At 38.4% G+C, this 14264-nt stretch overlaps 1 protein-coding gene across 1 annotated transcript in view; it reads left to right on the top strand.

The window, feature by feature from the left end:
• ADGB (androglobin) overlaps positions 1-13272 on the top strand; it is an 88886-nt gene extending 75614 nt beyond the window's left edge. Inside the window, exons 31-35 of the mRNA XM_070952022.1 lie at positions 1610-1765; positions 7470-7572; positions 10299-10377; positions 11107-11290; positions 13033-13272. Of these exons, the coding sequence (XP_070808123.1) occupies positions 1610-1765; positions 7470-7572; positions 10299-10377; positions 11107-11290; positions 13033-13224 (714 nt within the window). The 3' untranslated portion in view covers positions 13225-13272. The remainder of the gene's footprint in view (positions 1-1609; positions 1766-7469; positions 7573-10298; positions 10378-11106; positions 11291-13032) is intronic.
• Positions 13273-14264: the final 992 nt, after the last annotated feature.

Raw genomic sequence — 14264 nt, 5'->3', positions numbered from 1 at the left:
GTTATGAATGCATCCAAAAAGTGCACCTTAGTACAAAGGTTCAAAATTGCAGCCCACAAGATTCCTCTACAGTCATGTGAAGGTCGGCAGTTCGGTGGTTCGAATCTCTAGTACAGGTGGTCTGTGTGAGCAGGGGGTTGGACTAGATGACCTCCAAGGCCCCTTCCAACCCTGTTACTGTTACTGACCAGGAGTCAGTCACTCCTGAAGCAGTGGCTATTTTAGTCTAATGACTACCTTTTCTCGCCATGGTTCTGACAGGTAATTTCCAAGACCCATATGGTCAGCATGTTTTTTTTCCATTGTTCACATGACTTTTTTTTTTTTAATTTGATTTATATGCCACCCTTCTCCGAAGACTCAGGGTGGCTTACAATGCGTTAAGCAATAGCCTTCATACTTTTGTATATTTATACAAAGTCAGCTTATTGCCCCCACAAACTGGGTCTTCAATTTACCTACCTTAGAAATGATGGAAGGCTGAGTCAACCTTGAGCCTGGTAAGATTCGAACTTACAGTAATTGCAGACAGCTGGTGTTAATCACAATGCTATCAGTCTGCTGAGCCACCAGGCCCACTAACAATATTGGAGCCTTTACAGTCGGCCTACTCCTCATTGCTACCAAGTAGAGGACCAGACGAGTGAATCTCTTGTTGCTGTCCCACTTGCTTCTTTTGTTGCTGTAGCCTTGAGGACTACAGTTGCCTTTGTAAGTTTCTTTTTCGTTATAATGTTGCACTTGTTTGTCAATACAAACTGCTTTTCTTACTTGTAAGTACTTTGCAAACTTCTGTGCTTTGTTTGTAAGTACTTTATAAAGATATTTTTTAAAAAAATATATCATTGTATTTGTTTGCATTTGTTTTGGAATTCCTTCCAGAACTACAAGACAGTGTCTTCAGAAAGCAGATTTGGTATTGGAAAGTTCCTTTGCATTCTACTGTATTTTGTTGGCATGTAGTTTGAGATTGTTTGTGGAAAGACCACTTACACAGTACTGTACTCTATTGTGTACTGTGTTCGCTTTTGCTTTGAGTATTAGTGTGTACTACTATAGATTGCTTGTAGAACAGCTGATGGGAAGGCAGCAGTAGTTCCCTCCAGCGGCTTCATTAGAGCCCTGCAAATTAATTCCCCCACCCCAATTTAAGTCCAGGCACTTGCTTGGAGTTGCTGCAGACCTTCAGAGGTGAAGGGCAACCTGGCCTTTCCAAAACAATTGATGGGTGGACAGTAGCTTTCCCTCCTGAGAGGTTCCACCTGAGGAGCCCTGCAAATTCTCTAGCCTCTTGGTTCATTTAATGATGGCAGTAGTCACTTAACAACCAAAACAAACAACAAGCCCAATCTTCATTATTTAACAACCTGGTTGACTTGCTTAACAAGCAAGGTAAAAAATGTCATAAAAATGGCTCTGGTTCATTTTATGAAAATTTGATTTGCAGCCTAATGGGCAGGCTTCATTAGAGTCATATCTCGAGGACTACCTATATTTATCAATACAATTCTATCACAGTAGTTCTCTGGGAGACATTCTGAATTTGAAAGTCAGTGGATACAGAGCCACTTCTGCCTGTCTGCTTCTGCTCTGTGTACTTCTTTTCCAGCAATCTGATCCCAACAAACCCTTTTGGATTTTGCGCCTTGTTGTTGAGCAAAATGAGACAGATGCAGTTGATCTGAAGAAAGATACTGAGAGAGCAGATGAGATCAAGGCTATGAAGCAAGCTTGGGAGGCTGCAGAACCAGGGAGAGCTATCAAGGTAACAGAGTCATGCTTTTATTCAATATGTAACATGAAAACTACTGAGGAACAGCAATTTTTACCTGGTAAAAAAAACAATTCCCAAGTGTGATTTATCAGTACCAAATGCAGGAAATACATAGAAGATTTAGGATTAGGGAAATAATGAATATACCTCATTTTTCTGTCTTTGAATTCTATTGGTGCTGATAGCGGAAATAAAATCTAAATTTCAAATAAAGAAATTCCTGAATTCCACTATAGACTTTTGAGTTAGGAAGACACCATAGGCTGATCTTGACAGCTGTAATTGAAAACAAATATTTGTATACAACTTGGAGACAGTTGTCCTTACCTTATAGTAATACAGGTAGTCTTCAATTTCCTACCATAATTGAGCCCAAAATTTATGTTGCTATGTGAAATATTTGTTAAGTGAGTTTTTACGACCTTTTTTGCCACAGTTGTTAGGTGAATCATTGCAGATGTTAAGTTAGTAACGTTGTTAAGTGAATCTGGCTTCCCCATTGACTTTGCTTGTCAGAAGGTCACAAAAGCTGATCACATGACCTTGGGACATTGCAACTGTCATAAATATTAACCAGTTGCCAAGCATCTGAATTTTGATCACGTGACCAAAGGGATGCTGCAAAGGATATAAGTGTGAAAAACAGTCATTAGTAATTTTTTTCAATGTTCTGGAACCAGAGTCTGTGAGGCTGGATAGTCAGTTCCTAATTAGGAAAACAACCATGGCAAAGGAGAATTGGATGTCTTATTGACTAGGTTTCATCCTTTCCTGCCAGATTGAAATCTCAGTTTATGTGTTGGCTTGGGACCAAGGACTTCATAATTGCTGGCAAGACTACATATTCATGTCAAGATCTGATGTGGTTGTTCACTAATTTCGATTTACAATTCTTACTCCAATACTATGTTCAGCCTACTAATTATATCATCATTTTCTCCCTTCATCACTATTAGGCTATAATTCCATGGTTTACTTTAAACCCACTTTAATGTGAAATATTAATTGAGCTGTTATCAGTAAGTCTGCTTCCACCTGAAATCAGCTCATAATGACTATTAGACATATCTGTGTTTGGAATCAATATGAAAGTGTTTTGTCCCTGCCTTCTTCCAGGATTTTTTAAATATATATTTCCCAGCAAAGTCTTATCGCTTTAGCATTTCCTAGTGAGCTTCCATTTAAGTATTGAATAGATCTGACCCTGCTTAACTGTTTCAAGATCAGTGAAGGTCATCTAGTTCTACCACCGCCTATGATGCTATTCTCACTAGCAATGTATATTAAATCTAAAAAAAAAAAATCCTTTGTTAAATGTGATCATTTCCATGCATTCACTGAAAATAGAACATTCTACAGGTGGATTTTAGGTCCACTCCAGAAAAGCTCTTTTTAAGAGAACATTCTGCACCAAGCATCAAACTCATTACAAATGCAATATAATCTCAAATTACAAACGAGATCTTATAGTTTTCTGCTGAAAGTTACTCATCTGGTCTCATTTCCAATTGCTTTCAAAACTGCTTTATTGTGTGTGTTAGTTTAATGTACCCAAATTTTATTACTCAACTGCTAGCAGTTAAACAACTCTTGAGTTGTATAATCTAAAGGCAAAAATATTGATATTTTTGTTTCTGGTGCTGTCATTTCAAACACAGCAGCTGAATGTTGTGACATGAATCATTCATCCATGTGTTTGCTTTCATCCAATGACTCATATTTTCAGTTGCAAAGCAAATAATAATTAAACTACTCAGCCTAAAACCTAAGCTGTGTTATTTCTGGCCACATGCTAGTAATGTAAACCAAATCCTAATAGATTAATATCTTCAACACTGTCACAATTGCATATACTGTATACAGGCCAATATCAATAAAGGAGAATATAGCTCAGGATTGAAATAAGAGGTCCTTGGTGCTCTCTGAGCTTGGTTGTTTTCTTGCAGACATTTTATTACCTAAACTAGATAACATCAGCACTGAAGATGTTACCTATTTTGGGTATGTATGTATGTATGTATGTATGTATGTATTTATTTATTTATTTATTTATTTGTCATATTTCTATGCCGCCCACTCTCTGAGGACTCTGGGCGGCTTACATCAAAGACAGTATACTAAATAGCATATTGCCCCCAACAATCTGGGTCCTCATTTTACCCACCTCGGAAGGATGGAAGGCTGAGTCAACCTTGAGCCTGTGAGATTTGATCTGCTGATCTGCTGAACTAGCAGTCAGCTGAAGTAGCTGCAGTACTGCACCCTAACCACTGCGCCACTTCGGCTCAACATCTTCAAGAAAACAATCAAGCTCAGAGAGCACCAAGGACCCACCATAGGCCAATATAGTTAAAGGAGCATTATAAGGAACTTGCCATGCTCTGGAACCAGAGTCTGTGAGGCTGGATAGTCAGTTTCTAATTAGGAAAACAACCATGGCAAAGGAGAATTGGATGTCTTATTGACTAGATTTCATCCTTTCCTGCCAGATTGAAATCTGTGTTGGCTTGGGACCAAGGACTTCATAATTGCTGGCAAGACTACTAGCAAGAGAAGATCAGCCAAATCTGGATTGGATATGATGCCAGTTTATGGTTCACACATCTATTACAAAGCCATATTTTTCTTGTCACTGATGACTCTTTGTTGTTTCATTCTACATGTGCGCTACAACTTTTTACATTGGACAACTTTAGCTATGCTAATTGTGATTTCATATCCTCCTTAGTTTTGATACTCCCAATTAATAGTTAAAATTCAAAGTAGCAAGGAAATACAGAGGAGGAACAAGAAACTGAAAGTCATGTAAAAGTCATGGTAACGCCACACTTGGAATACTGCATCCAGTTTTGGTCGCCACAATATAAAAAAAGATGTGGAGATTTTAGAAAGAGTGCAGAGAAGAGCAACCAAGATGATTAGGGGACTGGAGGCTAAAACATATGAAGAACGGTTGCAGGAACTGAAAAGAAGGACTAGGGGAGACATGATAGCAGTGTTCCAATATCTCAGGGGCTGCCACAAAGAAGAGGGAGTCAAGCTATTCTCCAAAGCACCTGAGGGCAGGACAAGAAGCAATGGATGGAAACTAATCAAGGAGAGAAACAACCTAGAGTTAAGGAGAAGTTTCCTGATAGCTAGAACAATTAATCAGTGGAACAACTTGCCTCCAGAAGTTGTGACTGCTCCAACACTAGAAATTTTTAAGAAGATATTGGATAACCATTTGTCTGAAGTAGTATAGGGTTTCCTGCCTATGCAGGTGATTGGGCTAGAAGACCTCCTAGGTCCCTTCCAACTCTGTTACTCTGTATTCTAAAATATAGGCAGCCTTGTCTGAACTTGAAATATAAGCTATCAAATATTTACCAAATAATATATTAGCACGCTCCGAATATAACCTATCCAGCTGAAACTAATGTTTGCTTCCCCTCCCCTGCAAATTTCATGATGCTGGAAAGCTAGATATACTGAGACAGCATGAAACATTTTGTTATGTTATTTTTATTGTGTTTCAGAGAGAAAAGTCTGCCAGAGAAGTTGCACAGTAATGAGATCAGTAATAAATGAGTCCCAGCTCATATGTTTATAATCTAAACAACACAATACAAAAGGGAAAAAAAATAGTGCTTCCTTTCTTACTTTTATAACATTCTCATATTGATTAAGTAGAATGGAAATTGGTCCTCTGGCAGAATCATAGAATAAATCCTTCATTTTCTTCTCACCATCTTATATAACTTGATGGAATAGTTGGTATTAGATCACATTTCAGAGAAGAACTAGAACACATTGTCAGAATTTGATTGCATATTAAGCCTTCTTCATCTCTGTCTGATTTGAACTTTTGTTTTGCTTTCCCAAACAGCTGGATTGTACATCCCTCAACTGTGTTATATTTTGATAATTTTTTTTTTTTAATTGAGACATGTTTTATCACATCACATCATATGCTCTGATCTTCATTCTTCATTCCTGCTTAGTGATTGACCTTAACATTTATTTTCTGTTACTTGCCTTTTTATCAATCGGTTTGAAGAACTGTTCCATCTTTGAATTTTTAAGATGAAACATGAAGGAGTTTTATGCCTAGTGCTTGGATCTCCTGCTTGGATGGAGGGTTGGACTAGATGACGTACAAGATCCTTTCCAACTCTGTTAATCTGTTAATATGCAAGCATTATAAGTCGTTCATCCCTCAGCCTTTATGAGCCCTTAGCTATTTTGAAGTGAGAGGTAATTGGATTTAATTTTATCTGAAATAAGGCTGTGTAGAACTTAATTTTCAAAAGAGGAAAGTACTTTGGAGGGATTGACATAGCACCAGTCTGCAATTCCTTAAAACAGCTGCATCTTTTCTTAGAATAATGTTTGCAATGCAAATCCAGGAAAAAATCCCATTTGGTTTAAGAAACTGTAGAAAGATGCTCCATGCATATGTCTCCATATTCCAAGGCATCTTTCGTCTTCAGATCCAGAATGCTGCTGCTGCTATCCATTCAGGTGCATCTGATTCTCAGCTATGCTATAGACCAGCTCTCTCCACATTTTCCAAATCAATTTTCTTCCTGTCTAGTTTTTCATGGTACACCTGTCTCAACCTGTTATTGCAGGAAAGTGAATTCTTTTAACACATTCAATCTCTTCACCGTCAATTGTTATTTTGACATTTCCATTCCTCACAATGATCATAAACTTGGTCTTTGGTGTTCGGGTAGAGGCCAAATTTCTTGCTTTCTTTTTTAATCCTTTTGATCAGATGCTTCAGGCCTTCTTTGGTTTCTGAGAGGAGAATTGTGCTTATCAAAGACTGCTGATGTTCCTTTTGCCAATCTTTACTCCAATTTTTGATTCTTCAAAAATGCCAGCTTCTCGTAATCTCTTTGGCATACATGTTGAATAAGAACGGTGAAAAAATGCAACTTTGCTGTACGCCTTTCTCTTAACTTGTACCAATCAGTGTCTGCACAGTAATTTCCTGTCGAGTGTATAGCAACTGCATCAAGTCGACCAGTTATGTTGGCATCCCCAGGCTTTAAAGGACTTTGCAACAACTTGTCATGATCACAATCAAAGGCTTTCTTGTAGTCAATAAATCAGTTGCAGATGCTGCACATCCCTAATCTGAAAAGCAAATTCATGCTTAACTCCTATTAATGCTAGGGCACAGAATTGAAAACACTGTATCAAACTGCTCATTTGCAAACCATTTCTTGTTGCTTAAGGCCTGTTTTACATGGGAAATGAAGGTATATTTCTGTAATTTAAAAAATTACCAATTGCAGCTCTACTGTGTATTTTATGTTTCATAGCTATTCGTAAGAACAGTTCAAAAGGCAGTCATTCAGTTCCTGTTTATATGCCAGTGGACTGGCTATTGGAATCATGCAGATGCCTTTGACAGTATTATATAAAAACATATTTGGAGAAAAAACTATTTGAAAAATTTATGAAGTTCTTATTAGATTTGTATTGTATTTTATTTCCAAGTAGATTGTAGAAGCTCCCAAAGCAAGGATATACTGATACTTATGACTACATTAGGTATTTTAGGCCTATCCATCTATAAAATTAATTTGTTGTTCAATGTATATTCTGTAAATATTAAAATGTTTCTGTGTCAAAATGGCTTGATAGGTAACAGAACATGCAGGTTTGTTTTTCTAATTTTCTGCAACAAATCTCTGTTTCCCAGGCTGCTCAAGAACGTGTACGTTATATTAATGAGTGCATTAAAAAAAACCTGATGGAAGCTGAGACTGAGAATGCCAGTCCTTCTACAGGTTCAAGGGAAACAGGTATGCATGGGCAATACAAACATGATATTAAGCATTCATGAAAGAAAAGCTTTGTCATGGAGATTTCAAAATCATAGAAAGGAGAATGTTGCATGTCATTCAACTACAGAATTGAAAAACAAGAAACAATGGGTGCAAACTAACCAGGGAGAGAAGCAACCTAAAACTAAGGAGAAAATTCCTAACGGTGAGAGCAGTCAACCAATGGAATAGCTTGCCTTCAGAAGTTATGGGTGCTTCATCACTGGAGGTTTTCAAAAAGAGACTGGACAGCCCTTGGTTTGAAATGGAATGGGGCAGTGATGGCTAATCCTTTTGCCATTGTGTGCCAGGAGGGGGGATGGGGGTGGCATGTGCGCATGTCTATACCCATAATTCTATGTGCCACGCGCATGCATGCACAACCCCCCTCCCCCCGCTCTTGGCACACGATGGCCCGGTAGGCCCGTTTTTCTTTCTCACCTGGCTCCAGGGCCTCTCTAGGAGTCCGGGAAGGGCAAAAACGGCTTTCCCCACACCCCACACCCCCCGGAGGTCCTCCAGAGGCAGGAAACAGCTTGTTTCCTTACTTCTGGAAGGCCCAGAAGACCCGAAAATCAGCTGGAGCTGAGTTCACATGCCCACTGATATGGCTACACACGCCACCTGTGGCACGCGTGCCATAGGTTCACCATCATGGGTATAGCGTCTCCTGGAGACCCTTTGGACTAGAAGACCTCCATTTTCCAAGGTCCCTTCGAACTATTCTATGCTCTAGAAGTGGCGTGAGGGAATCAATATTTCCACTTATAATTTGTGGAAATGAGCAAAGTTAAAGTTGAGCTGATTTTTTTTTCTGTCAGTTATTGGCAGAGGTGAAAAAGCAACAATGTGCTCAACATACAAAGAAATGGGGAAACTTTTTTTTTTAGAGAATAAGCTCTGCAGGGTCACAGCAGTATAAGGCTTCACATCTGCTCCATTAACTCCTGTTCCACAATGTGTCATTCTCTATAACTTCCTGCAATCTACACTTTCTGAATTGCCTTGGGACTTGGCATACTTTCTAAAGCAGTATTTCTCAACCTTGGTAGCTTGAAGATGGGTGGACTTCAACTCCCAGAATCCCCCAGCCAGCGCTGCTGGCTGGGGGATTCTGGGAGTTGAAGTCCACCCATCTTCAAGCTACCAAGGTTGGGAAACACTGTTCTAAAGTATCAATAGAAGAGAATGTCTGTAGCACAAAGTTGAATTGAGGAGTTTCTGGTGCTCTCTGAACTTGGTTGGTTGCTTGCAGATGTTTTGTTATTCATGAGGTAATATCAGCAGTTCAAGTGAATGTGAGGTTTGCTGCCTGTTTATGTACAGTGGCTTGCCCTGCCAGTTTTGGTAGCAATATAGTTTCCTTCATGGTGGTTCCTTGATTACAGTATTGTTTTCAGCCTGATTGTGTGTTTGGTGTGTTGGCTGCCGGAGAGAATGTGTTCTAGTCTGTTTGTTTCCTTTCTAAGTCTTTTATTACCTCTTTTGAACAGTTCATAAATGTGGTTACCTCTATGTGACTATTGATGGCTGCTTTGTCTGAATGTCCAGGAATTCCCTAGCCGCTTTTTTTTATTTGGCTTGTTCTAAGAAGCTACGTAATAGTTTCCCAATTAAAACTACGGTCGAATCTTTCCATGTATTGTGAAATTAAGAAGTTTTCATTGTCTCTTCTCTCAGTTAAGTGATGTTTGCAGATGTGCTCTGCTAGTCTTCTGCCTGTCTGCTCTACATCATAGTCGTTACAGTTCTTGCACTGTGTATTGTAGATGGCCTCTGTTTTTATTTCTTTAGCTACTGGGATTTCTGTTTGCTTAAAATATTGTAAAGGACAAGTGTTGGTTTGAGTACTACAGTGATGCTGTGTGGTTGTAATAGTCAATTGGTTTTTTCTGGGATTTTTTGAAGTCTGGGTGTGTTATGCTTTTCATAGATTGTACTGATCATGTGACTATGTTGTCAGACATTTTTTGATAAAGTTGTGTGGATCCCATTATATTAAAAGATGTTGTATATTGACCTGTTTCCTCTTTCTAGTGTTCTGAGGTGCTGCAGTACGTTTGTGACTCAACAGTTCACAAAGAAAAAGCTTAGGTCACTTCCTCTGTGATCTCATATGTACAGAATTGGCCTGCAAACACAGATGCACTGCCAATCAAATAGCAGAAATCTGTCAGTTTTGATAATGGCAATAATCTGTTCAGAAATAAGGAAGAGATCTCAAAGTTAATCAAGGAGTTCATCGCAATCACAGCAAATTCAATTTAGTATGCCACTGTGCAATTATACTCACTGCTACGTACTTCTATTTCTAGATCAAAATTGTCATATAACAATATCAACATACTGGCAATTAAGGCAGGAGCCCAGTCAGTCTTTGCTTAGCTGTCTGTGGGTCTGCATAACATAGCAGACTGCTTTGCTTTTGAAGATATGAGCCACAATTGCTGGCAAAGTGATAGGAAATCAGACCACAGTCACTAAACCCTAAAGACCAGACTGCCAAATTGATACCAGCCACGAAAGACTGCACCACTATAATGCCAGTGTAAACTGCTGATAACATTTTGATGAAGTTTGAAGAATTCTCCCTGTAAAGTACTGGTGGTTTTAAATATTCTGTATTAGAAAACAGAATGTACATCTGCTGCAAGCTAATTCAGTTGTTGCTATCTTGATAAAAAATGTTTCTCCTCTTTCTGAAGTATTACCTACAATTCCTGAAGCAGGCTTAGCCATTCAGCGGAAGGAATGGGCCCCTATAGACCTTGCGCCCTATATTAAGTAAGTGGCACTACATTTTACATAGCTAGACCAAAGCACTGTTCGTTATTTTATTTTTATTTATTAATTAAATTTTTATGCTTCCCATCTCCCCTTCAAGGTGACTCTGGATGGGTAGGCTATTCTGTCAATAATTTTAACTTCTAACTCAGGGGTGTCAAACTCAAGGCCCGGTGGCTGAATTCGGCCTGCAGGGTGCTTAGATCTGGCCCACAGAGCCACCCTGGAAATAGTGAAGGACAGCTCGCAGTGCCTCTGCCAGTGAAAATGGAGCTTGGGAGGCTCTGGGCAGCACTCCTGAGCTCCATTTTCGCTGGAAGAGGGTTGCAGGAGGCCATTGCAGCCGAAAATGGAGCTCGGGAGCCTATTTTTGCTGGCAGAGAGCTTGGGCCATCACAGGTGCTCCCCCGACACGAGTGACGCCAAACTGGCCATGCCTATTCTGGCCACGCCCACCCCAGCCCCCTGAAGTCAAACACAACCCTGATGCGGCCCTCAATGAAATTGAGTTTGACACCCCTGTTCTAACTGTTAATTATTTTAAGTATTTAACTTATATTCTGTTGGTGCCGCTTCAATTAGCAACTCATGGTGCCTTCACTGGGTTTATAATTGAGGTGTTTCCTATTCATGTGGAAATATACCTGGATCTTGAAGCTGCACAAAAATTAAGATGCCTTATAAAGACAATATTGGTAGATATTGGTAGATATCTCTTTTTACCTTCAGAAAAACACTGGCCGTGCCCATCATGAAGAATGAGACCATTATCCAACAGCAAGAGATGCGTAAAACAGAGGAAATAAATACTTTTAGATATTTTCGAGAACTGGTTCTGGAACATAGGCAGCAAGAACGCATGGCAAGGAATCAGGTGAAGCAAAATGTCCTGGAAATGTATGAAGATTTACAAGTGAGTTTGCTTATTACTGACAACTTCTTTAATGTATCAATTCTTACTATTGTGGCTTTGTTAGGAATTCTGATCATCAGATATTTTACTCTACAAATTTCCAAACATACTTCTAAATTAACTCCTATTATCTTTCCAGTTTTGACATATTGGCTTGGGAGACAATTTAGAATAAGTGCTGGGTCTGAAAAAGCAGCTGTTAAACTCACGTTTAACTAATATTTAGTATAAAACAGTGTTTATTAAACATCTAATAATTCAGTATGAGAACATTTTACTGAGATAACAAAACTAAATTCATCTTGTCTGGTAATGAAGTTATTCAGTAGTGGTTTATGGGAATGGTATCTTATTATGTCCTAATTTTAAATGACGACAAATTATTTGCTTTTTAAATGAACAGACAAAACTACTTCAACACAAAGTAAAGAATTTAATATTAAAATAAACACAATAATAAGCATAAAAGCAACCAATCCTTTTTATGGGCAGCAAGAGTTTGGTGATGAATAACATTGTAATTAGAGTTCCTCATACTTTCCAAATAATCTGGAAGAGAGGCTTTGGATCTTGCGTGAGCATAGCACCTCTCTAATCTCATTTAAGCAGATCAGCTGTTTTTAGGCTTCTCCCCAAGAGTTTAAAGAGGATGCAGCAGCTTTTGATTCAATTATAGGTCAGTCTAACAAATATCAGGTAGATGCTGTCCTTGCATGAGGTCTCAAGCACTTCGTTCAAATAATTTCAAAGCATAGCCCTCTTGATTGATTAGCAAATACCATTTCAAGAAAACTAAAGAATATTTTACAATTGTGGAAGGAAGTAACAGATAATATAGAGCAGGCTATGCTAGTACTCTGAAGTGAGGAATAATACTGACGTCTTCACTAAATAATTGTAATCTTAACTTTCAAAGAAATGACATAAAATAAAATCATTTAAGGACTACAGGTAATCCTCAAGTACCAACCACGATTAGGACTGGCAATTCTGTCACTAAGTGACATGGTCCCAGAGTGAAATGTGGTGGGACTGCACCAAATTTATGACATCAGTTTCATGTGGTTGTTAATGAAATCACCACAGATGTTTAAGCACAATATCTCATGATCATGACTTGCTCCTTGGTGCTGGCTCCCCCATTGACTGGTGGTTGGAAATGGCTGTGAAGATCATAAATGGCGATCATGTGACTGCAGGGCAGCGCAACTGTTGTACACGCATGCCCATTGCAAAGCACTGGAATTGACATCACTTGACCGTGGGGACATTGCTGCAACAGCCACAACTTCAAAGACTGGTCATAAACTTACTTTTTCAGTCCTCATCATAACTTCAAACAGGGCATTCAGTAAGTGAAGGCTATCTATATATGTGTTCTTTTAAAAATATATACAGAATATGTACAAAAGGAAAATATTTTTTTTCTTAGTGTAAATAATTCTACAATATAGACAATTGGCTTAATAAAGAGACAAAAAGGAAAAGACATAAGTAATTTTAGAATACATGAACCCCTTCTGATGCCATAATTGCCAGAGGTGTCTGTGTATACATGTATATGGGCAGAGAGAGAAAGAGAGAGAAAGAGAGAAAAGTAGACATATTTCTGGTCATTATTTTATGAGAAGGCCTCATGTTTTACGCATACACTAGAGAGAGAGTGAGAGAGAGAAAGACATACATATATACATACATACGTACTGATTGCGCATGAAGCGTGTATATTTATTTTTGGACAGGCATCCTTAGATGAAGCACGAGGCAGGATCTTTGGAATCCGAGACGCATACAGAGCAAAACTACTGGAGGCTGAACGTTTAAAACTAGAAGCACAAGCAGCTGAAGAAGCCGCCCTTCGAGCAGAGCAAGAGAAGAAAAGCCCAGATGTGCAGAAAAAAAAGGGCGGGAAACCTCCAGGGAAGAAAAAATAATAGTATTTTCTGGAATAGTTTCTTAAATTCACTGATGAGAAAACAATATCTTTTTTACTAGACTGTGGTTTAGATATATAGAACAGAGTTTTTTTAAATGCTGTTTTTTAAAGTATTGTTTTGATCTCTATTTAGTATTGCATCAATGCCTTTTTAAGTGATGTCACTTATATAAAAATCGACTAGCTTTCCATTGACTTTTGCATTATGTTTGCATCTTAATTGCAATAAAGTTTTCTATTACAATTATTTGTACAAGCCTTTCACTATTTTTAGTCCATTCCTAGATTAAAGGTGCCAAAATGGCACAGATCAGGGATGAGATTTGGGGAGAAGAAAAACAATCCTATTATCTCATTGCCTGGCAAAGGAAAAACACATCCCTGCAATTTTAATTTTGCTGTTCATTAGAACAGAATGCCGTTCATAAACAAGCTATATGGGTTAATGTAACAATGAGAGATTCTGAATGTCAGAAATTGCTACAAGAGTTTTCAGACTAACGTCTTTTAAAAGTTGTTTCTTTTTAATGCATTTGGTTAGCACAATAATTGGGACCAGAAGTTCTGTCCCTAAGCTATGTGGCCATAAAGCACAATGTCCCATTCTGGATTTGGTGTTTGCTTGCAGACTTTTCATTGCCCAACTAGGTAAACATCATCATCAAGCGAACAACCAAGCTCAGAGAGCAACAAGGATTCCACAGGAGGTTTCTGCAACCCTTTCAGCTACAGATGTGGAGATGCTTTATTATAAATCATCGGTGGAAAGGGGTTTTTTTTCAGTCAATATAGTGTGATGATATCCCCCTATCAACCAGCACTACATCACAAGATTGACACATAGAAGCACAGTTAATAAAATAATACAGATAGTATTTGACTCAAGACCACAATTGGAACCAGAATTTCTGTTGTTAAGCAAGGCATTTGTTTATTTATTTATTTATTTGTCAAACATGAATGTACAAGATAGCAGATACAGGTATAAAAATAAACATAAACAAAGGAAGTTAGTACAAATAAATGGGGACAGTAGGA

The sequence above is a fragment of the Pituophis catenifer genome, unplaced genomic scaffold (genome assembly GCF_029215685.1).
Source record: "Pituophis catenifer annectens isolate HBS135680 unplaced genomic scaffold, rPitCat1.0.hap2 SCAF_1, whole genome shotgun sequence".
Classification (NCBI taxonomy): domain Eukaryota; kingdom Metazoa; phylum Chordata; class Lepidosauria; order Squamata; family Colubridae; genus Pituophis; species Pituophis catenifer.
Note: the sequence above shows the minus strand (reverse complement) of the source record. Positions and strands in the feature narration are given on the sequence as shown.